Source organism: Haliotis rubra, unplaced genomic scaffold (assembly GCF_003918875.1).
Source record: "Haliotis rubra isolate DU_JTF1 unplaced genomic scaffold, ASM391887v1 Scf503, whole genome shotgun sequence".
Taxonomy (NCBI): domain Eukaryota; kingdom Metazoa; phylum Mollusca; class Gastropoda; order Lepetellida; family Haliotidae; genus Haliotis; species Haliotis rubra.
This window is the reverse complement of record NW_025767195.1, coordinates 737,270-762,894: the sequence shown is the minus strand read 5'-3', so window position 1 is coordinate 762,894 and position 25,625 is coordinate 737,270. Positions and strand designations below refer to the sequence as shown.

The 25,625-nt window shown below is 42.7% G+C and overlaps 1 protein-coding gene across 3 annotated transcripts in view; it reads left to right on the top strand.

Moving 5' to 3' along the window:
* The window catches only part of LOC124291961 (serine/threonine-protein phosphatase 6 regulatory ankyrin repeat subunit A-like), a 56,952-nt gene that overhangs the window by 15,700 nt on the left and 15,627 nt on the right, over positions 1–25,625 (top strand). The window contains exons 3-4 of one of the 3 annotated variants that reach the window (XM_046729044.1): positions 12,832–12,923; positions 13,890–13,917. In XM_046729044.1, the coding sequence (XP_046585000.1) occupies positions 12,832–12,923; positions 13,890–13,917 (120 nt within the window). Of the gene's footprint in view, positions 1–12,831; positions 12,924–13,889; positions 13,918–25,625 lie in introns of those variants that run through there. The other 2 variants (XM_046729045.1, XM_046729046.1) reach the window with 2 other exon arrangements.

The following is a 25,625-nucleotide window of genomic DNA, read 5'->3' as shown; positions in this document are numbered from 1 at the left end:
TCAGCTAAAAACAGAGCTTCTCTGCAGAAATGTATGGGTTACTGGGTTAGAGAAAGACACAACGTATTTGCGTAAACAGGGGAGATAATTTTAAGATATCGAACACTCTCATGTCAATAAATGTGAATTCAGACCCATAATATTACATTCTACAAGGGTCAGTTGTTATTATTTACATCTAAGCAGCTTCTGGGATTGATGTACAGCCCTTATTTCATGTCTGGGAAACTGAAATACTACACACTGAGGCATTAAGGGGACACTGTCAGAAATTTCTAATGGATGAGGATGACCGAGTGATGGAATTTGGTAGTGAGACATTGTGGTGCCTTAACTGGACTGGGACACTTAAATGTACTATATGTACCTATATGTCAAAGTACTGCAACTTCTACAAGGCGGTAAAGCATATCTAAGCAAAGGGAGTATGCTTGATTAGACACTGCCAACAACAGACTTCGGGCCGGCTTGTCGAAATACCACATTGGATGTGAAGGCTTCTTTTTCTGCTGTATTTGTGAAGATACACGTCCCCATTCACCAACAGGCATTCTACAAGCAACAGCAATGAGACAATTGTTAATAAAATTCATTTTGAAAGTCCTATGGGTGAAAAAAGGGGTATATTTTTAAAAAAGGAAAAGAAAATTAGGTCGTTGCATTTTCAAAAGGGGACAGACAGAAAGAATTGATCATATGCTACACTATTTGCATTTAAAACAAGGGTTTGTGACATGTTCTGCTGTCAGCAGTGAACATATTTCATGATATTCTTATCATTTGACTTCAAATTGACCCTCAGGAGATTAACTTAGACACTCACATTGTTGTGGCAGTGGTGATTTTAACCTAATTTGTTGTCAAATTCATCAGTTCCAACAAATTTAGAAGCCAGGGAACCACTACTTGATGGTAAGACTCACCGCGAGGGTCTTTTCCCACTGTTCGACCACAAAACGAAGCAGTGTTCATATTCTGGACACTAAAACAATCTATTCCACTCAAAACAGCCCTATCTTTACTCCCAGTACCTTTAAATTTGCCTCTACATTAATGCTAACATGTTTCCATGGTGAAATAAACACAGGAAATCATGTAAAGTATGAATATTACTGAAAAGTGCTCGAACCCTACAGGTAACACACCACCAAATGTTTTCCCAATGACTTCTATAGTAACCTTATATTTTTTTTAAAATAATCCAGGCTATCAACAGCCATTCCATGTGCACATGGGTACACTCTGGCCTTTAAACTACCATAAAACACAATATCTGGCCAACTTGTCCAGCTCGTTTTGCGAGCACAGGAAGCGGAACACATCAACCCCAGTTCCGCACCAAATGTCACCTACTGGAAAATATCTGTACACACAATAAGCATAGGTGATGGTGATAAAAATGACAGCACTAAATACTTAATTCAAGGGATTGGGGCTAGGGCTAGGACTGGGGTTGGGGTTAGGGTTGGGGACCTAATCCAATATAGCAGGTACATGTCCGGTGTAATACGTGAGTACCATTTGTTGTTTCTCTTTGCATTGTAATACTTTTTTTTCACACAAAAACGGGAAACCAAAAACGTCGAAAGTACATTATGAAATGGTTTAATGTAGAAATTTTGGGCTAATGGAAATTGGTCTGGAATTTGCACTCAAGCCTCTTTCACACGCAAAATAAATTTTGTAAAGTAATGATTCGAAGGCTAACTCACCCGAGTGCCGTCACTACACATGCTCATGTCTCCCTCGTTCTTTAGTGCGATCCACATTATCCTTACAGTGTTCCCTACATCACTTTTCTGTCACAAAATCACCGATTTATATAAAAGCGCGTCATTCATGCATGCACCGTGAAATCTACGTCTGACGCCTGACGTCAACAACCCTTTTCAGTTTGAGGCATATCGGCTCATTCCACGCCACACGTTTAATTTGTAGATTACGGAATGGGATGAGTGTGCCAAATGGCATCGGATCCATTCGGCAATAGACCGATCCAGTCCCGGCCGATAAGCCCCGCCCACTTCGTTTTTGACGTTAGGGGGGACAACCACTGACAAATCACAATGGCGTCACCGCCGGCGAAACGTTACGTGATTGCGAACGTTGTTGATGAATTCTGCTTGTGATACTTTGGTATCCGTCGTTTGTGAATGTTATTTAAAGAGGCAAGTTATACGTATGTGATTTTTATTATATTATAGCTGGCAGATTGCAACTGGCGAGTGAAAATGAGTTACATGCCCGATGAAAAATCGTCTCGACTAGCTGCTGAGACTGTAGGAAGCGTAATTTCTTTCGAATCAATTAATCTATCTGGCAATTCACCTCTGTCACAGATATTAGCAGGGGAAGGGTAACTGAAATTTTGTTTTTTGAGTTTATAATTTTATAAAACTCGTGAACACAACCACATGTTCATGTTGCAGATCGTTTTGGTATCTATAAATAGATTATCAACACTGCGCGTGGCGCCTTTAGTTATCCGTTGGCGTTGTTCAAATTTAGTTCAATAATCTGAAAACATGGGTTTCTATCTTTTAATGAATTAAGAGAATGGTAAATAAAAGCAGAAAATATTTCCCGTGTACTACTTCTTCATGCACTTTATTTGTCTGTATATAATTTATGTAAACAAATCAATCACATTTGGAAATCTGGAAAAGTAATTGGGCTTGTAAACAGTATGTTTCCATGGATGTATCTAGATCTGGACATACCCAGAAGCAAATATTCAACAGCTGATCTGCAGCAATTCTCAGTAAAGTTTCTCTCTTCAAAATCTGTACACCATGATAAACTGACACTGAATATAAGGAAATCATTTTTTTTAATCATTTCCATTTTACTTTTCTATATGTACTTTGTTGTTGAATCCTAATTTACATACAAACTTCCACAATACTGGACTTCATGAATTGCCAGCGTTTATGTACAGGTATGTCACAGTACCAGAACACAAAAAAGATCAAAGGTACAGTCTGCACCTGTACACTAGCTGAGCCATCTTCCAGAAATAGGAAACATGTGATGCAAAATCTTGGAACAGAAGATCCACAGTTATCCGAACAATTAACTAGCATTAAAATAGAATGTTACACAAAATACAAATGTAGATCTATTGTTTTTTTCATCAGAGACGTTTAACTGCTAACTACTAGTGTAAATAAGGTGCAAAGAATATATCCTATGTTCAAAGCTTTTTGTCAATACAATTACATATTGACATTATTGCTTCTTAATTAAACAATGATAATCTTTGTTTTATTAGATCTGAGACCATATCCCTAGAGGACATAACACTGATTTTGATCTATTTCCTTTTCTGAGATACTTACTGGTGTCATAAAAATTATAGTAAAGTTGATTCAAAATTTGTTAAAAGTCATAACAAAGGTTTAGGAAAACAGACATGAAAATGTCCTGAAGCATTCACCTCCTACAAACCAGTGTGCAATTTAATATGAAGCTCATTTTCCAAATAACCATCAACAAACCTTGAACAATTTGTCAAAATCCATCATCTTAATAAACACTAACTTTGGCTCAGTCTTCAAATATTGATAACCTCCTAAAAAACTGATGATTTATCAGAAGAATTACATCAAATATGGGTTAAATATATGTTTCAATATTTATTCCGTTACATGAAAAGTCAACTGAGATTTTTGTAAGTTATTCTGTTCCAGGGCCTAGATTTTCGAAGCTCTCTTAGCGCTAAGATAGTCGTAAGTTAATGTTAATACATGGCACTTCCGACTATCTTAGCGCTAAGAGTGCTTCGAAAAATCTAAACCCCTGCAGGACTGGATAATGCATGACCAGGGTTTGACCAAAACGTAGCCTTTGCTTTTTCAAATTCTCTGGATGTTGAAATAACTTTAATGAGTTATGATACTAGCAATCACTTTCAGAATTATATTATTAGTAAATGTAGTATTTAAAAAAACAGGTAAAAGCAGGAGCCAAGAAACTAAGTTAATACCAAGTGATTGTCCTGCCATGATATGTATGGTGTTTGTTTGCCTAGTTCTGCCTTAAAATCATAAGAATCTGATATGTCAATCAATTAAATAATTATTTATTATTGATTAGATTATTATTAATGTTATTACCCTTCCACGTTTACTAAAAAAAGCAAGATTCTTAAAACATACCTTGCTATCATTTCCAGTGAATTAATCAAAATTACAGTTCAAGATATAATTTTTATGGATTAAACTTCTTTTTTAATTTCTCTCACAACGTTTCGAGGTCCCTTCATCAGGTCCTTCATCAGGTGAACTGGCAGTACTGGCAGTTAGGACTATGACGTCGTCACTATCATAGTCCTAACTGCCAGTACTATGATAGTGACAGTTCAACTGCCAGTACTGATGAAAGGACCTGGAATGGTCCGAAACGTTGTGAGAGAAATTTAAAAAAACTGAAGTTTAATCCATAAAAATATATCTTGGACATCAATGTACAACTTCTAAATGCCACTGAAAGACAAAATTACAGTTGTAATATTACTCCTAAAATGTACCAATATATGTGAATAATTTATGTGGTAACAAAACTTCAAATAATGTTCTCATAATTAAGATATACACTTTATTTCACTCCGTCCAATACTCCAGAAAGTCGATCACTATTCTTCTCACATAGTTTTCGTATTCGATCAACATGGAGGAAGGTAATTCAATTCAAAGTCCCATGCAACTCTTTATAAAAAGCTGAAATATTTAAAGCATGGTTTTATAGGCACTCATATGAATGAAGTTTGATACTTGGATATTGCATGATAGGCAACTGCTGACACTGACAATATTTCCGTTTGAATAAAAATATTACTCCTCGAATATTTTGCTCTGTTAACAAGATACTGTAGGCCTTCAGATTGTGCTTATGAAACTTAAAACATCCTAAAATGTGTGACAAATTGAAGAATATCTAAGAGCGAAGGGGACAATATCCGCCACATTGTTCTTTCATGTAACAAGTTTTGCTATTTCGGTTGACCGTAACCGAAAAGGAGATTTGTTTACATTGTATCACGGCTTTCTCGCCTGTCTCATTTGAGCTTTATGGCGTACCAACTCAATGCCTAGTAGTGACTAAACACGTTAAGCAAAACAATTTTGTAGTTACGAGAATTGTCCGTGTTTATAACACTTGCAAAGTCTTAAACTGCTATTTGTTGTCATCAATTGGTAATGATTTTGCATATGTGCAAAAGTGTGGAAATTCGTGCAAATTCTCATCAGCAGGCAGACGTAGGTTTCCTGAACGATGGTGCAGACATTTAACTGATCGTTAGGCCTATCGCGTTTCTTGATCCGCCTCCATTTTTGTTGTCTTGACCGTAATGGTTTGTTAAAGGTACACATCAAGTCGCAGCAATGTGTAATAAATATAGCGAGTGTAAATGGCATAATTCGAAGCACATCGCTTCGGAGGCATCGTTTGACCCCGGAAATAAGTCCGACAAATCCACACAGCGCGCCCGGCCTGCTGATTGGCCAAATTTGACGCATGCGCCAGTTTTGATTGACAGACTGGATCGGTCTATTGTCCGTAGAATAAAATCACATGACACCGAGTCTACCCGTAGCATTCGTAATAGACCGATCCAATCTGTCAATCAAAACTGGCGCATGCGTCAATTTTGGCCAATCAGCAGGCCGGGCGCACTGTGTGGATTTGTCAGACTTATTTCCGGGGTCAAACGATGCCTTCGAAGCGATGTGCTTCGAATTATGCCATTTTACACTCGCTATATCTATTACATATTGCTGTGATTTGATGTGTCCCTTTAACAAAACCATTACGATCAAGACAAAAAAATTGAGGCGGATCAAAGAATGCGATAGGCCTAACGATGAGTTAAATGTCTGCACCATCGTTCACGAAACCTTCGTCTGCCTGCAGATGCGAATTTGCACGAATTTACACACTTTTGCACAAGTCTAAAATCATTACGAATTGATGACAACAAATAGCAGTTTAGGATTTTGCAAGTGTTATAAACACGGACAATTCTTGTAACTACAAAATTGTTTTTGCTTCACGTTTTTAGTCACTACTGGGCATTGAGTTGGTACACCATAAACCTGACATGAGACAGGCGAGAAAGCCGTGACACAATGTAAACAAATCTGACAGCGAGCTGATTTCGGTTAGGGTCGACCGAAATAGCAAAACTTGTTACATTAAAGAACAATGTGATGGATATGGTTGCATTCGCGATTTGATATTCTGAAATTGTTCACACATTTTAGGATGTTTTAAAGTTTCACAAGCACAATCTGAAGGCCTATGTACAGTACAGTATCTGTTGATAGTGCAAAATATTCGAAGAGTAATATTTTTTTATCCAAACGGAAATATTGTCAGTGTCGGCAGTTGCCTATCACGCAATATCCAAACATCAAACTTAATTCAAATGAGTGTCTGTAAAACCATGTCTTAAATATTTCAGAATATCTATAAAGAGATGGGACCTTGAATTGATTTAGCTTTACTCAAATGTGAATCGGAGACGAAAACTATGTCAGAAGAATAGTGACTTTCTGGAATATTGGACGGAGTGAAATATAAGTTTATTTCCTAACCATGAGAACATTATTTGTTTTGATTTTTTGTCACAGCATAATTTTTTTACTTGTATGGTGGGGTTTGGGGTGGGGTGGGGGAACATTGGTACATTTTAGGAATAATAACATAGTTCTGTCATTTTAATTATTATTCACTGGAAATGATAGCAAGGTATGTTTTAAGAATCTTGCCTCCTCCAGGAAACGTGGAAAGGTAATAAAATAGATAATACTCCAATCAATTATTAATAATTACTTAATTGTCTCACATATCAGATTCATGTGAAGTTAAGGCAGAACTAGGTAAACAAACACTATATACATATCATGGCTGAAGAAACACTTGGTACTAAGATAACTAGTTTGTTTTAAGTTATATTTGGTCTTTAAATAATATCTTTATTCAGAGAGTGATCACTAGTATCATCACTCATAATAAAGTTATTTCAACATCCAGAGAATTTGAAAGAAAAACAAAGGCTACGTTTTGTTCACACCCATGCATTATTCAGTCATGGAACCAAGTAACTTACAGAATTCTAAGTTGACTGTTCATGTAACTGGAATGGATATTGAAACATAACATTCAACCCTGATTTCATGTAATACTTCTTAGAATTCATCAGCTTTTGAGGAGGTTACCAATATTTGAAGACTGAGCCAAAGTAGTGTTTATTAAGATGTTGGTTTTGGACAAATTGTTCAAGGTTTGTTGATGCTTATTTTGTAAATAGGCTTAAATTCATATTAAATTGCACACTGGTTTAATTGCAGGATGTGAAAGCTTCAGGACATTTTCATGTATGTTTTCCTAAACTTTGTTATGACTTTTACCAAATTTTTAAGCAACTATAATATAGTTTGATGACACTGGTAAGTATCTCAGAAAAGGAAATAGATCAGAATTAGTGTTATTTCCCTAAGGGATATGGTCTCAGATCTAATAAAACAAAGATTATCATTGTCTAAGAAGCAATAATGTCAATATGTAATTTAATTGACAAAAGCTTTAAACTTTGAATATATTCTTTGCCTCTTATTTACAATAGTAGTTAGCAGTTAAATATCTCTGAAGAAAAAGCAGTATATTTGTATGTTGTGTAACATTCTGTTTCAATGCTAGTTAATTGTACGGATAACTGTGGATCCTCTGTTCAAAGATTTTGCATCACACGTTTCCTATTTATGGAAGATGTGTCAGTGTACAGGTGCAGACTGTATCTTGGATTCTTTGTGTTTATGGTGGTGTGACATACCTGTAGATAAATGCTGGCAGTTCATGAAGTCCATTATAGTGGAGGTTTGTAGATTAGGATTCCATAACAAAGTACACATAGAAATATAAATTGGAAAGGATTATTATTTAAAAATGGATTTCCTTATATTCAGTGTCATTTTAGGATGGTGTACAGATTTTGAAGAGAGAAATTTTACTGAGAATAGCTGCAGATTAGCTGCTGAATATTTGCTTCGGGGTATGTCCAGATACATCCATGGAAACATACTGTGTTAACAGGTCCAGTAACGTTTTCCAGATAATATATATACAGACAAACAAGGTGGACGAAGTAGTAGACCGGGATACTGCTTTCCTGCGTTGTCCCTTGAAAGGTAGAAACCCAAGTTTTCACAAACTTAAAGCTGAACAACGGATAAATAAATAAAGGTGGCACGCGCAGTTTTGACAATTTTTTATAGATACCGGAACGATCTGTAACTTGAACATGTGGTTGTGTTCACGGTTTTTATAATATTACGATGGGAATTTTTGAGAAAAAAACAACAAACATAATTCAGTTACCTTTCCCCTGCTAATTTGTTAGACGAACGTGAATTGCCGGATAGATTATTTGGTAGTAAATAGGCTTCCCAGTCTCAGCAGCTGGCTGAGACGATTTTTCATCGGGCATGTAGATCTAACTACCTTTTCACTCGCCAATTATACAACCTGTCAACTAAAATATATTGAAAATAAAATACGTAAAACTTTACTTTTAAAATATCATTCATAAACGACGGATACCAAAGTACAACAAGCATAATTCATCAACAACATTCGCAATAACGTACGTTTCGCCGGCGGTGACGCCATTGTGATTAGTCCGTGGTTGTCCCCCCTAACGTCAAAAACGAAGTGGGCGGGGCTTATCGGCCGGGACTGGATCGGTCTATTGTCCGTGACCTATTCGACTGTTTCCGTTCATTTCCGTGACGTCACAGGAATGACTCGATAAATTTGCACATTGCGCAACAGTGTGGACGTAGCTCAGTCAGTTAGCTGTCGAGCTAACAATCCGAAGGTCGCGGGTTCGCGTCCGACGTGTTCTCACAAACTGGTTGCTTGTCTTAATGACACGTGACCTACGGCAGAGATCGTCCTCACGAGAAGTTGTGGTGCTGTATTCTAAAGGTGCTCCATTGCTTTGAAAACTGCAAGAGGGGCGTACCTTTAAAAACCACATCCAATGATTGTATCAATGTCAGTGAGACAAATGCCTTTTTTCCATCTTAATGATTGTAAACAATAAAGGCAGGTCACTCCAGTTTAGATGCTGCTGCAGGTCCACTCAGACCACTAAAAGAAAAATCTAATCATGGATAAATAAGGGGTCATGTTCAGTGTTGACATGAATGGAAGGGGTAGCACATTAGAGGTGAGGGGAGGTGAAATTGGGTTTAACGTCGTGCTTGAGAATATTTCGCTCATATGACGACGTGCTTGCGTGTGTATGTGTATGTGCGGCTGCTTGTACTAGCCCAGACTGAAGCTGGTTTTATAGTGCTAGCCCACTGAGATACCATGCCGCAGTGAAGCATGAATACCCCACATTATACTGACTCTGAGCCGACCAGTCCTTGTTGTACCCATTAGTGCCGAGCGCCAGGCAGGGACCAACTTTTAAGTACCATATTTTAAGGTCTTTTGGTATGACGCGGTCGGGGATCGAACCTGCGACCTTCCACTCTTCGGGCGGACACTCTAACCACTACTCCACGGAGGCGGTCTGTAGCACATTAGAAGTACACTGCCATCGCAGTGAGCTCTCCAGGTCCCAGTCTTCCAGAAGCTTGCTTGGCACGACCGAACAAAATATGTGACTATAATCATGTTTGTCGTGTGCGTGCGTGTGTGTGTCTATGTTGGTTTTTCTTTGCAATAGTGGTCCTCATTGTTGCAGTAGTATAGCAATAGTTGTCAAATATTGAAATTGTTTTGGGAGTACATGAACTTTATAGCTATAATTATGTTAATCAGTGTAACAGACATGAAGATGGTATTGTTGATTTCGAAGTCAACCATTTTCTTCCCTGTGGCTACAGTACAAAAAGGAATATCACGCTAATACTGGCAGGTCAGAAAATTGGTATGTTTTATTTATGATTAGTTGTTTATTCATAACACTATTAAAACTATAAAATGTATATTTTTGACAATACATTGGCATTTTTACATTCCCATTGATACAGTACTATCAGAGGACAAACAATTGCAATATATCAATTGTTATCCCCCGCAACGCGTTTTGCGGGGGGTATTAAAATGGAGTCCGTGCGTGCGTGCGTACGTCCGTCCGTCCGTCTGTCCGTCCGTGCACATTTGTCTTTTCCGGAGCAGAACTCTAAAACCGTTCAATATTTCTTCACCAAACTTGGCACATAGATAGATCTGGTGGTGTACTGGTGCCTTTTGGTAGTTTTGGAATTCTGAATAAATTATTTTTGGCGTTTCCATGGCAACAAGTTTAACTTAGCCTGAAATTGGTGGTAGTGCTCTTTTCCGGAGCAGAACTCTAAAACCGTTCACTATTTCTTCACCAAACTTGGGACATAGATAGATCTGGTGGTGTACTGGTGCCTTTTGGTAGTTTTGGAATTCTGAATAAAGTATTTTTGGTGTTTCTGTGGCAACAAGTTCGACTTAGACTGAAATTGGTGGTAGTGCTCCTTTCTGGAGCAGAGCTTCAAAAACCTTTCAATACTCTCCTTCCACTTTTCTATATACACACCTAAATATTTGACATAATCATAACTCGTAGACATAATCATGAAGAGTATTTTGCCATTGCGGGGGATATTGATGACTTTGTCTTCTTGTTGGATATACTGCTGCACACCTTATTTGTAGGGTGGTGTGGCAGCTAGCCTAGTGGTTAAAGCGTTAACTCGCCACACAATGGAATTGGGTTCAATTTCCCACATGGGTACAATGTGTGAAGCCCATTTCTGGTGCCCAATGCCATGATATTCCTGGTATATTGCTAGAAGCTGCGTAAAATCCAAAGCACCCGGTCACTCATTTGTAGTTTCCAGAAATTTGTGATTTATTATAGAGAAGCATGTACAATGTGAATCAGTGGCTGATCCAGAGGGGGGTTCAGGGGGTTAGAAACCACCACCCACCCCCCTTTTGAAAATGAGTAAAGACCACATTGAAGTTAATGTTTAGCAATGGCAGAGCCAAGGTGGGGTTCAGGGGGTTCGACGACACACGCCGGCGCGCGCGCGCACGCACGCACACACACACACACACACACTGGCCATACATTATGAATGAGCTCTTGTTACTCTCACTAAAACTCCACTGTCATCACTTCTCAACTCTAACCACTAGTGCTTTTCAACTCTGAGATTTAAGAGACTTTAATTATATCATTATTTTATTTCACCTTACACATTTAACTTTGATTGGACACTTGGAATATGCAGAAATCCAAAATCGTTGTATTCCGTAAAGGTGGATATTTATGTTCATATGAAAAATGGTACTACAGGGGCTCCCAAATAGAAACTGTCTCGTATTATAAGTATCTCGGACTTCATTTTACACCCAAACTAGTGTGGACAAGATCGAGACAGGTGTTAGCACAGCAGGTGGAGAAAGTATGTCTATACATATACAGACTTCACTATATGTGTGGCGGATTACAGATCACCACTGCAATTAGGATTTTCGAAAGCATGGTCCTACCAATAGTTACATACAGCGCCAAGCTCTTGGGATATGAGGTGGTAGAACAAATTGAGAGGTACAGACAAAGTTCATAAAAAAAATTCTACATCTGCCTTTGACAACCTGCAATGATGCAGTGCTTGGTGAAAGTGGACGACCTCTATTATATGTTTCTTATGTAACTAAATGTGTTAAATATTGGGCCAAAATAATCAACATGAATAACGACAGATTACCGAAGCAAACCTATTTTATAGAGCTGTGACGATATATCGTAGTATCGATAATCGTGATACTTTATCTGACGATAAATATATCGATACATTTTTTCGTATCGTGATATGTATCGTTGACCTTAAAATTGTTAATTTTCATTAGATATTGACGGTTATGTCAAAATTTCTTGCTATTAATATATGATTTTTTAAAGCAAATAACTAAAGAAAGCATATCGTGATATACATCGAATCGAATCGTAGCGTTCCAAGATATCGCGATACGTATCGTATTATGAAATTTCTGTATCGTCACACCTCTACTATCTTATGCTATATGGATTAGACAATTTCAACAGATCTTCTTGGGCCAAAAAAATCAAGCATATCTTATTCCAGTTCGGATTCGGGTACGCTTGGGTTATGCAAGATGTTGGACATATTGATTACACAAAGAGTGTCTGACTACAACATTCAACAACAGCAGTCTTTAATGTCATCTAACTCCAAGTTGACAGCTTATTCAACTTACAAATTGTTCTGCATGCGGAATCTTATCTCTCACAAATCAGTTCCCCTCCATTGAAGCAAGCGTTAACCAGATTCAGATGTGGCTGCCACCAGCTAATGATCGAAATGGGGAGACGATTGGGCATAGACATCAAGGACCGTTTATGCAGATACTGCCTTCGATATAATATCCAGCTTGTCGAAAACGAGTACCATTTTATCCTTGTCTGCTGTGCCTTCTCCGACTTAAGAAAGCAATATATTGAGTATAAATACTATGGTAATCCCTCATTTGAAACATTTGTTAGGCTTATGTCTTCAAATCGTCAACTTACTTCTGTGAATTTGTCTAAATACATATATTTTGCTATGAAATTGTATGAATGACTTCATTTGTAATCACAATATTGAAATGTTTTGTACTGTGTGCCTGTGGCCTAGAAAAACGTGAATAAAACGACTTACTTAATTGGACACTGTTTCTGTATGAACTGATTAATGTTAAAATGTTTTGTTGTTCATAGAATAGCGTGTGTTTGAATTATGAATTGTTACCATTGATATTTATCTTCTCCAGGTCAAGTGTAAAGATAATAGACCTGGAGGAAGATGGTTCGGATGATGAACAGATGAAAAGAAGGAATGCAAGCTCACCTGTAGATCCTAAAGGTATTATAAGGTTATTCCATACCCCATGTGTATAATCTAAGAGGATTCTGAGGAGATTCCAGGATTGAATGTGTTCTTCTGTGTGCATGAATGAATCATGTATGGACTTAGATGACCAAATTTTGGTGTACCCCAACCACTGGCCATTACCCAGAATATCATTCAGTAGATTATAAGTCATGCCTTAATTCACTTGTCATGAGTTTGAATCCCAGATTAGCCCTGGTTATGTTCCTTGGTTTGTCTGCTCCATATCCATGTTCCTAGATACATTATGATGAATACTGAACTGAATACTGTTCAGTTTTGCTAAAAACTCAGCTGTCTGATTACCGACACGATTGTAGGTAAACATTAATTTTGACATATTTAAATATAGAGTTTTTTTCCATCCCAACTCAGTACCGAACACCCAGGACTCCATTCCACAAAGATTTTAGCGCAATCACTGTTGTAAGTCTTAGTTAATCAATGGTTGTTACAGTTGTTTTAGCACTACGATACATGTGTATCAAGATAACAGACATAATTTCTTGTCCCGAGGTACCGCCTGATGAAGAAGATTTCTCTATGTCTCCCTAGGTTCCTTAGTTTGTGAAATACATCATGTGCATATACGTACCAAAAGAATTCATCTATTAACAGTTACTGTACGAAGATGTTTGGAACACTTTGTTAACAATATTGCCTTCGACTTGATAACAAATTTGAATGAAACTTTAACAATTAATTTGTGGCCTTAAAAAGGCTCTTATTTATCAAAAATGTTGATTGTGTTGTAATTCTGAGACATTTTCAAGAATATCATTTCTGGTACAAGTTCAACCGGCAATGTTGATTGGGATATTTCAAACGAAAATTTCTGACATATTTTCCTGAATATACTTTCTAGTTCAAGTACAACAACTCCAGAAAGTGCCTGTATCATTACTCTCAGTTACTCTATAAAAATCTCTTTCTTTACAGATAGTACCATGGAAACGCCTTCATCCAGGTATGTCCTTTATAGGCAAAATTGTACGTCTTGTAACTGGGTCAATTCTGATTTGCAACATGATGATAAAATAATGTATGATAAAATTATGGATGATAAAAATATGGAGAATAAATTACGAATGATAAAATCATGGATGATAAAATTACAGATGATAAAATTATGTACTGAAAGCCATTAAAAATGCAATTTGACATTCATACTTTCTTTACTCATACTAATTTCAACATATATAAACCTAACTGGCAGATATGTTTTAAGTGAACATCTGTGAATAATTTCATCTGAAAATGTCCAGTCAACAACAACATCAGTGACGCAACAACGACATCACACAAAGGAGGGGTCACTTGCAGTCAATATCGTGTGTGTCCACCGTGCGCTGCAAGACATGCTCGCAGTCTTTGGGGCATTGAAAGACACACATTTCTCAGAAACAGCTGTTGGATGGTCTGCAGCCTCTGATGGTCTATGGTCTGATCATGACACCACCCCCTCCAAAATGATCATGTTCAAGGACACAGTTTGGCGCAAGTCTTTCTCCTTTACGTCGATAAATCTGTTGACGTCCATCTGCAAAGGATAAGTTAAACCTGGATTCATCTGAAAAAATGACATCTGGCCATGTCCTGTTGCCAAGATTGGCCCCATTTGCTGCCCATCGCTGTCTGGCAAGTCTGTGGCGATGCAATAAGGTTGGACCACGGTACAGGTGACGACACCGGATGTTGAAGGCAGCAAGGCGTCCTTGCACCTTGTGGGCGTTGAAATGGCGTTGAAGTAGTAGTGGTAATAGCGGTACGGGATCAAGTCCAACAAAAGCCTCTGCAAAGCCTTATTTCACAAATAAAGCTTTTGTCAGGCCCTTAGATCCTCAGTATATCTACTACTTTTGAGCCCCCAGTTAACTTCCCGTCCACATGTGGCACTACTGTGCCGCTATGCCACGTTGACCTCGATGAAACAGTTTAATGTGAATCGCCTATGATCTCTTTGGTGTTCGTAATAAAGGCTTGCCGGGCTTTTTTCACCCCTTGTTCTATGTACTTTTTTTTCTCGTCTTCACTGATAGCAGTACTTTTACGAGATTTGGATCGAATCTCTTGTTTCATTTTGTTATATTTTGTGAGTTCAGAGAGGATCAAACGAAACTCCTCCTCTGAGATCTTGTTGTCAGTGAGTGCGGCAGAAATATGATCGCTTATGGTGTTCAGCTTTGCTTCAGCTAGAACCCTGATCTCATCGTGCTTCAACGCTTTACGATGCAGTCTGCGGGATACAAGCTTACCCACCATCCCTGCCAACCCTGCCACCCCAGCTGTTATTTCGATGCCCAGCACTACGGGTGCAGCTATGATGGTGGTCAACAACCCCACACCTACTGCTCCTAACCCCATGCTGGTTGCCATAAGGGCAGTATCAGCCCCGTCCACGACATTGAAAGCCCTATAGTACTTCTTGTACAATGCTGCCCGCCTATCGCGGTCTTGTTCTAGTTGGTGTTTTATGTTGCATAACTGCCTCAAGCGGAACCCGTCTACAGTTTCCAGGGTCTTCACTACTTCCTCTACGACTGGGTATAGCCCCATTCTGTGTGCCTATAATATATCTGATGGAATATTTTTTAATTGGGCTTCATCTAATAGTTGCTCAGTGTACTTGAGGCTTATAAGACTTAGATTCTCGGATGTGGAGATACGTGAAGGGTCAATAGGTAATTCCTGGTCTATATCAACATCTAAGCTGGTTACTAAGGGGGGTAGTAATCCCAGTGGGTTGCCCCCAAATCGTATAGTGATACGGCAAGGTATGGGGGTATCCCAACGTATTCCCAAGCCAGGTAAAAGTTGTAGGTGTGTTATTCGTAACAAACCGCCCGGGGCAACAAACTTACCCTTGCAAACGACTTCTATGATGAGTGTGGAGTATGGGGCCATAGTCCTAACCCCTTCTATGGTATCGGGGTGGGTGGCTATTAACTGGGACCGCCTGGATGAAACTAACATGTTGCCCCTCGGCCAAATTGGTGTTTTAGAAACTATCATCCTTTCAGTTGGAATGAAAGACGTGAGTAAGATACCGTTGTTCCTAATTTCAGAGACATAGCCATCTTTGTCTAGTGAGATATAAGGTGCTCTCTAAGGGCTGCCGTATGTACACACCGTTTTCAAAGCGTAGGACGTACGAGGTGTCTTCCCCACCACGCTGATCGAACCCCCTTGTGTCTCCTAGGCCCCCGAGTGTGATTTTGGGTAGATGATCGACCATTGCCGCCCGCCTATACACGTTGTCTTTGAAGTGTAGGATGTATGAGCCATCTTCCTCACCAGGCTGATCGAATCCCTCCGTGTCCCCTAGATCGTTAAGCGTAGCGTTGGGCCGATGCCTAGTCATTGCTATAATACTATTACGAGATAGTTTCCAATTGTTTTTCTGATAATCTCTCAGGGGTGCACTTCACCCCCATGAAGTGTATGTTGTCGGGTAGGAAGATCTTGGTTAGTGATATCGTGTCTTCCACAATCACGGTGACTCCCTGCAGACTGGTGTGGGAATCGACACCCACCCGCACGTAAACAGTGCAAACGTGATACTGGTGTCGTTTCCCCCACCGGAGTTTGATCCCCTTCACGATTTCGACTTCATCCCGCGATGGTTCCCCTAGGTAGACTTTGATGATCAGAGTGGCGTTCTCCGGTAGGCTCGCTAGGACATTGGCCACGCCAGCAAATTCAGACACCAACTGCAATGTGACGTCTTGCACTCACGGTTTACTCGATAGCATGTGGGCTGCCATATTGGCGACTGGGCTGATGACTATGCTACGTCTCTGAGCCGGGACGTAAGCCACGAGCAGGGTTCCGTTGTTCACGACTTTGTTTAGGTAGTTGTCTTTGTTATCCATGAACACGTAGGGGGAGCCTAGCCTAGTATTGAGAAACCAGTCGACTTTAGCGGGCAACAACACCCACTTATCGCCGTCGGTGAAGACAAGCGTATATGGCTTGTTTTGGGTGACGGTAGTGCTCTCAACATCTTCTAAGATTGCCCCCGAACGATGGGTATATTATCCATTTATCATCACCGGTGTTGACTAGGGTGTACCGAGTGTTGACGACCGCTCTTGAGGTATCTACTATATCACCTAGGGCTCCACCGGAGGGGACTTCAACGCGTTTGTAAATGTTGTTTTTCAGTTGCAAGGCGTACAATTTACCATCTACTCCGGGAGCGTCGAATCCGCGTGTTTCCCCGAGGTCGGAGATCCCCACATTGATGCATTTTTTCAACCCGGGGCGCTGGTCATTTTATGTGAAGCGTTATGCTGAGGTATCCTATATTCACCAGATTATGATTTATATCTAACACCGATATTATCAGCTCAGGGATGTTGCCCTGGGTTAACCTCTTATACTGACGCGGTGAAAACGACTCGGTTCTACCGTCGTCGTTCTACCGTCGGTACGGTACTAGGTCGGGTAACTTCGTGCCTGTGACGGTAGTTGTTGGTTTTATCTTGTCAGGCGACATACCGAGTGCCCTCGCCAATGGTCGGCTGAGCCTCAAGGGGTTTCTTCCGTTGTTGATTAACACCACTGTGCCGTTTGAGTCGTTCATCTTGAGTTCGGCCCCCAGGGGTTTGAAGACCTCGTCGCTTAGTGAGCACACGCTGTAGTAGCCGTCAGTTATCTGGTTGCGAGCGCCACCGACGAACAGCTTGTTGTTGCTGGCGTTGATGTTAGTCCATCGCGGTAGGTAGGTGATATCGCAGAGTGCGACTTCGGGTTGACCCGACGTGTTATCGATCGCGTGCATCAGCTGAACGGCCTCGCCGCTCGTTATTCCTCGAAGTGTTATGTACGTGTTAGAGTATATAAACACATTATATAATAGTTTTAAAATGTACTCCCCTGGAGTGTTTTACCCTAAACTGGACATAGATTTCTCACCCATGAAGATCGCGGTCGCTGATGCATTTCTACCCCCAGTTCATAGATGTGTTCGGCCGGTATAAGTTTTCGGTGACTAACGCTAAGGTAGTTCACTCTTGGTTCAACAACCCGATGCAGTTCTGGCAGAATCAACTCAACTTCGCCGTGTGGTGCGCTACAACGGGGTCAGGTGTGACATTGACCGACACTCGGCGTGGACCGCTGAGTCAGTCTGTGTTCACGTACCACGTGTACTACCAGATCAGACGTATCCTCAATGAGATCAGCGCCCCGCTCCCACAGGACAAAGCATGGAACGCAGTAAACAACCAGTACGACAGACGGGCCTACGAACGTATTTGCAATGAATTCGAACTAAACCCGAAGACGGATTGGCGTTTGCCGGGGCCAAACCACGGGTTGGGTATCCCTATCGTTCACAACATGCCCCTCGTGGATGCCAGCGAGAAGATGAAAGAATGGGGGTACAAGTCGTATCATCACATCACAACAAACGAGTGGGATGACCGTTCATGGCTTTCGACAACAGCAAGGATTACCGAGTCTGAAGGTTCGAGCAGGGGGCAGCGGATGACTGGAAAAAGTTTATGTTGGACACGTCGAGAGGGTTCACTCGTGCCGGTGTAATCAGGTTGAACGACTCGATTCGAACGTACGTGTGGGCGCTGTTGGGTGCGCAGACGCAAACGCGTTCCAACAACCTCGGTAAGGGGACTGCTTACGACGCTCAGAAACAGTTCGTTGTTAACGTTGAGGATGCTATCAATTCTCCAGTTGATCTCCCGAGTGCCATCAAACGCTACCAAGACGTGTTGGAATACGCCAGGTCGTAAGTCGACTACGTCTTCGACGTGGGACTGTACATGGCTCCAAGCGATATGCAACTGAGAGTTAAAAAAGTGATGGGCTACAACAACGAAATAGTAATAGCCACGGCAGACCAAAAGTTGGGCGTCAACCCCGATGTTAACACCCCCCACGTCCCACGACCGGTGAAACGGGTATAGTGGCGCCAACCCCGGAGTCCAGGGCTCAACCAACACCCCCTGTGGGGTCACACACACCTGCACAGCCTGCACAATCCAATCAGCAGCACATCGATCGTAAAACAGCCCTGGTGGTTGGTGGGGTCGCGGTCGGTTTGGGACTTATTTGGTTAAAAATTCCTTAGCCGCTACGTACACCAAACCCGTCACGGCGACGATGGCTGCCCATAGGTTTTGACTAAGCCACGTGGCAGTTTTAGCCAGAGCGCTCAGCAGCCACGAGACGATGCTACCCAGGATGCCAGGCAGGGCTTCGGCGGCCTTACCAGCCAGTTTAGCCAGGGCCTCCCCGAGTTTTTTTATCCACTCTTTGACGCCCCCGCCAATTGGCGGTGTGCCACTGCCGCCGGCAGGCGTGGGGGTACCCCCTGTCAATGACACCACCAGGGTTGATATGATGAAGCCCAATGCAGTCAGAATGCTGGCGATGGTGATGCCTTGCTCTTGGAAGAGGATTCGGATCCTGTCAGCTAGCATGGTGTCCTCATTTAGGACTCGATCGATGGTTTCCCGTACTCGACTGATCTGTGATCGGAGGGCTTCCCGGTTCGAGGAAGCGGATTCCAACCGAGTCCATCTCTCGTCTTCCAAGTTTTTTATTCACTCCTCGATATGCCATTTCATATCATCGTCCTCAGTTTCAGTGAGTTTTATTTTCTCGCGAGCGATGTGCTCGTCGACTTCGTTCAGTTTCCCCATGTTGTTCACGAGTTCTCCGCGTACATGTTTCAAGGCTTCGTCTAGACCGTACAGTTCCCTCAGGGGAAATTCGAGACCCGGCAAAGGCTTGTCCCAGTACGCGCTCAACAGTTTTTCGACACTGTCCGACGTTTTTTAGCACGTTGGGGTATATCCCCTTCACCGCTGATTTCGGCCCTAGCTGCTTGCAGATCTTGGACGACCTTCGGGGGAAGCTTAGGCCGCGCGCCACCGTAATCTATGAAGCCTAGTTCATCATGGATCAGTTGACTCCCACCAGGGCGACTGGTGAATGTTGACAAAGCATACGGCTTCCCGTCTTTTTTCATGATATCGACCCCCGGGTGAGCCTTCAATCGCAGCGTGCCCTTCTTATCGATTGGTAAACTTGGCATAGTCCCGCCCCAACGGCTTGATGTTGTCTCTATTTTCAACTGTGTCGTAATAATCATCGACGGCCGACTGTACAAGTTCAGTACTTTAGGGGAACGAGGTTTCATCCTCCCCGAATGCCTGGGCACTATCATCCCACATATCATCCATAGGGATGTCCTCGGCCATTCTTTAGTATTAAAACTTATATATTTCATTTATATAACAATGTATGGTAGAAAATTAGATCCTTTCCGAAGATCAAGAGAGCCTCTAGGCGTCAGAGCCGTGCGCCAGTCGGTGACCATCACCAACAATCCCAGCAAGATAGACCAGAACCAAACGCTGCTGGTTAGATTCCCAAACCTGGGCGAGAATGACCTCATTGTACCAGGCACAGTTCGACTGGCGTTCAACCTCACGTTGACCTCCAGCAACGACAAACGCGAGCTAGTGCGGAACGTAGGTCGAGCCATCATCAAGAAAACCACTATCAAGATCAGCGGTAACGAGGTGCTGAGCATCAACGACAGCGACATGTTTCACTGCTACGGGGACCTCTGGAAAAGCGAGTGAGAACGCGTCAATGACGTGTATCAAGGTATCAGCAAATCGACCCGGTTGCGCATGGGATACGGCTTCACGCAAGACCAGCTAGACAAGATATCGGACGGTGAAAAGGCCATCGCCCAAGCGTACGGGAACAGGTTCTGCGTGCCGCTCGACTTCGAGTTGCTCACGGGACACGCACCGTTTTACCAGGCCACGCTGGGTGATAGGCTTGAATACGAGCTCATGTTTAACGACTACAGCAAAGTAGTGCGTACGCCGAACGGCGATGAGGCCAGTTACACCATCGACAACATCTCTCTGGAGTTCGACATGGTCACTAGCCCGGAGCAGGCAAGGCAGGTTCGAAGCCAGTACTCTGGGAAGGTGGCCATCCTGTACAATCGCATACTGCGGCATAGATCAGTCGTGCGGGATAAGAGCGACACTGTGTGGAATATCAACCTGAACGTACCGGCGCGATCGATGAAAGGCATCCTGGTCATCCCCGTGGAGGATTACGAGCCGTTCCGGAGGGACAGCGAGAAGTTTTTCAACCCCGAGATTGAAAAGGTGGACGTGCCCAACCAGCTGTTCAGTCATGGTATGAGGCCATACCAGCAGTGGGATGAGATTAAAAAGCTACGGCCATCAAACAACACCCATACATAACCAAAGACTTGGACCTATCCTCCGTGCAGATCGGTGAATACCTGACCACCAAGTACGCGCTGTGGTTGGACATGCGATCCACGGATGACGATAAACTGCACGGTAGCGGTCGCCGCATCGACAACAGCAGCGAGGGGATAACAATCCAGATCACTAAGAAGGCTCAACCCGCTGGCAAGTTGAAATTATATCTGTACGTGATTATGGACGCGCAACTTAATATAGACAATGGGAGATTCGTGCAAGCCATCTACTGATAAGTAAACTTAGCATGACATTTTTTTAAGTGTTCGTCGTGTGCAACTTAACCTTCATTTCGCTGTGTTTCGCCTGCATCGGGTATTATATTGTTAAAACTAAAACTTGCTTGTTACATTATAAGATGGAGTGTGATGAACTGCTCGAACAACTGTTGGTGCCAGGGGACGATGATAAGCGAGAGAGACTGGTGGTGTTGGCTGTTGGTGGCAAAGCCAAACATTACTTTGGGGACTACACTCCCGATAAAATTCACAAAATGTCAGCCGAAGAAATCGATAAGCTGTACGCGAGATACGAGGCTAGACTCGGGGCCGAGATGACAAAGACTATAGGATCGGCTATGACCCAGATATACACTAGAATTGCGTCATACTTCCTTCCCATTCCCCAGGAACGCCGACTTTACCTGTGGGAGGCCCTTGAGAAAGACCCTTTTATTGAGCTCTATCAGCTGCGTGCTGTACCACAAATACGGTATGTTGTTAGCCCCGGTGACGGCGGTGATTATCACGGCAAAGCATTGCCAATTTAAGGAGGGGAATGAATAATAATAATAGTATAGATGGATACTGCACAGGAGGAGACCCCCAGGGAGGAAACCCCACCCCAACCCCAACCCCCCAGGATGGGGAAACCCCCAGGGAGGTGAAACCTCCCGAGGTGAACCCTCCTACAGTCACCAGGCAGAAGAACCCTAAGAGAGTAGCTGCCGGTAAAAAAGGTGGTGTAATCAAAATAAAAGTATCACGTGGAGCCCGGCTCCACTCCTGTTGATTGCAGGCGCAACTGCTGCCGTGGCTATCTCATGGTTATATACACGACCAAGGGAGCCCCAGGAGGAACCCCCACAATTAGAGGTCAACCCACATATCATGTTATAAAATATATATTTTTATATCATATACATAATGTCTGAGGGGAAAACGTTCGTCAACGACGCATACCACGCCACCGTGGTCGCCAGTCTAACTGTAGGGTACGCTCGGTTGACCAAAATGGTGCTTAAGCAACCGACTATCAAGCTAGATTTCAACCTGCAGGATATGGGTATGCTCATAATGAACCTTGGTATGGCGATGGCCACCAAGGACATCCTAGTAAAACAAGGGATACTACCGGAAAATATTATGAAGTAAATGTCATTATATATAGGATGGCTACGATCGCCATGATGGTTGGCGGGGCGTTAGTAAATGCCCTGGCATTTTCCGGGAGTAATTTCCTCTTCTCGAAACTACGAGTGTCACACGCGGCTGAGATACAGGCAGAGAGGAAGCGGCACGACCTTGCTGTTGAGAAATTACAAGCCGCGCAATCCGAGTACGCGAAAAAATGTGTCCAGAGGATCGATTACATTAACGAACAACTCAGGCGTGAGAACCATGCCGTTAAAACATTCCATGATGTCGACGACGCAGCAAGAGAATACTACCTACTAACAGGTAAACAGCTAAACCCACTCCATAAGCCCACACTCGCTCAGGGCAAATGGAACGGGAACTGGTCTTTATCGCACTGGGGATAGCAGCGACTGCGTTGGTTGCAAAACAATTAGAGTAAGTACTCATTTGGGTATACCAAAGATGAGACCTGCTCCGTACCGATGCGAATACATACTTATGGGGAAGAAAGAAGCCTGTGGTAGAAGATGTAGGACTGAGGGGTACTGTTGTTTCCACATGGGAAGCCCTAACTACATGTGTTCTGTGTGTGGTATAGGGGTGAAAGGGCACTACTGCCTATGCAAAGCTCACGGAGCAAACGTAGTCAGGCATCATCTCATCTACGAGAATAAAAAGGCCAACATAAAAGAACGTAGGCGCCTTCTTAGGATAAGTCCCCAATTAAAGACTGTGCACACCTAGGTATAACTATGTTTGTGGAAATTGAGCCCAGGGAAAGTTGCCTGAGAAGCTGGCAGATGGATGTGGGGGAAAGTATAGATATCAGTGCCCTCAAACCCATGATTGTTAGTGAACTATATAAGGGGTGCTCGTTTACAATCATGGTGAAAGTAGGGTTTGATGTGACGTGGGCTGGGCACACTTGGAATTACTTTGATGGGGGACGAGTAGATGTGGATGGGGAGATAGATATACTTGTTGCCGACTCGTTGCAAGTAATACAAAACACCCTACTATGCTGCGCATGTTCCGAGTGGGTCGAGGGAATAATCGATAAGGTCTATCTAGATATTTACTAAAGGATTTTATGGGCGCCTCACTATTTTTTATCAAGGTTGGAGGAGTTACCTCCCTTGCCGGCGGCCCAATTAGAGATTGATATACTTAGGTGTGCACGCAACTATGTCTACTACTCAGGAGCTCAAGCAGATCGTGAGGCAGCGGGGTGTAATTGGTTATTCTAAAATGCGGAAACCAGCCTTGTTGCGGTTACTAGGCCTGCAAGCCCCTCCTACGGTAAAACAATTAAAACTCCAAGCAAAAGAGCTTGGGTTCACGGGTTATTCCCGCCTGGGGAGAGCCGGGTTAGTCGCATTGTTATCACATGACCCTGTAGCAAAACCTCCCACTGTAAAACAACTAAAAGCCGAGGTACGCAATTTGGGGTTAGGTGGTTATTCCCGTATGAGGACGCCACAGCTTGTAGAACTATTACGGCAGAATAGAGCTATTGACCTACAGTTCATACCCACTGAGCGCGTTGTAGGTAACTATTTGAGAGGCTGGCGCATGCATGTTGATAGGAACATAGACATCACAGATATCAAGCCTCTGATCGCTGATAAAGTCAATCAGGAACTAAACAATCTGGGAAGTATAAAGTTTCAAATCACAGTGAAAATGTCACTCGATAAGCAAGTGAACGGGGGGGGGGGGGCTGGGGTCACTGAGTACGTTCAGCCTTACTTCCGAGGTAGACAGGAGGTCGTTACTCATACAGAGACCATAGACGCATCAATCGATACCAGTTTTCAGCAGATACGAGAATACCTAGAACGCTACACACACATGGGGTCCGGGTGGGCTGTAGTTAAAATCGATAATGTCTATCTAGACATAGCTAACTACGTGCCGTTCAGAGGCGGGTCATACCTAGACTTGCCCCCCCCCTACTATAAGAAAAAACAGGCCATAGTCAACGTCAAGAATAGAGGAGACGATTGCCTGAGGGTAGCTATCAGGTCAGCCTTGTTTCCAGCTGACACTAATTCGAACAGGCTTTCTAGCTATCCCCAAGACGATGGGCTCAACTGGGATGGTATAGATGAACCCACCCCCATATCTCAGATCACTAAAATAGAAAAACAGAACGATATAGCCATAAACGTCTTAGGGCACGAAGGTAACACATCAATAGTACACAGGGTCAGTCCATTAGGGGGGCCCCAACTGTTGGGTCGCCGCGTGATCAATATATTCATGACCCAGCGAGGTAAAAAGTATCACTACACGTGGATAAAACATCTCAGCAGGCTATTGCATGACCAATCGAAATACGATGGGAAAAAACACTTTTGCATACGATGCCTACACGGCTTCACACGAGCTGATTTATTAGAATCCCACCGGGAGGATTGGCAAGGTGTGGGGCAGACGGCCATACGAGTCGACATGCCTAAGGAAGGTGACAATATCCTAAAATTCGACAACCACAAGAACCAAATGTGCGTGCCTTATGTAATATACACGGCTTTGAAGCCTTGGTCAAACCTGTTGAGGTTGCCGCCTGTGGGGCTGTTGGGGGTACTCCCACAGGCGAGAGCTTCACACACAAAACACAAGAGCATGAGGCCTGTGGGTTTGGATACGTGGTCGTCCGTTGTGATGGGGAAACGACAGCTCCCGTAGTGTACAGGGGTCCCGACGCAGCTGAAAAGTTTCTAAAGTGTTTGCAGGAGGAAGAAAAAACTATCAGGAATGCACTGTATACAGTCGCTCCCATGCGTATGACCCAAGCCGACCGTCTAGCCCACGCCTGTAGCACTAACTGCCACGTGTGTGACTCACCACTGAACGGTGATTCGGTGAGAGATCACTGCCACGTCACCGGTAAGTATAGAGGCGCCACTCACAGCGCGTGTAACCTCAAGCTTAGAATCACCCCCAAGACAATAAACATCCCCGTGGTCTTCCACAACTTGAGAGGGTACGACTCTCACTTGATCATGCAGGCCATCGCGAAAGTCGACGGT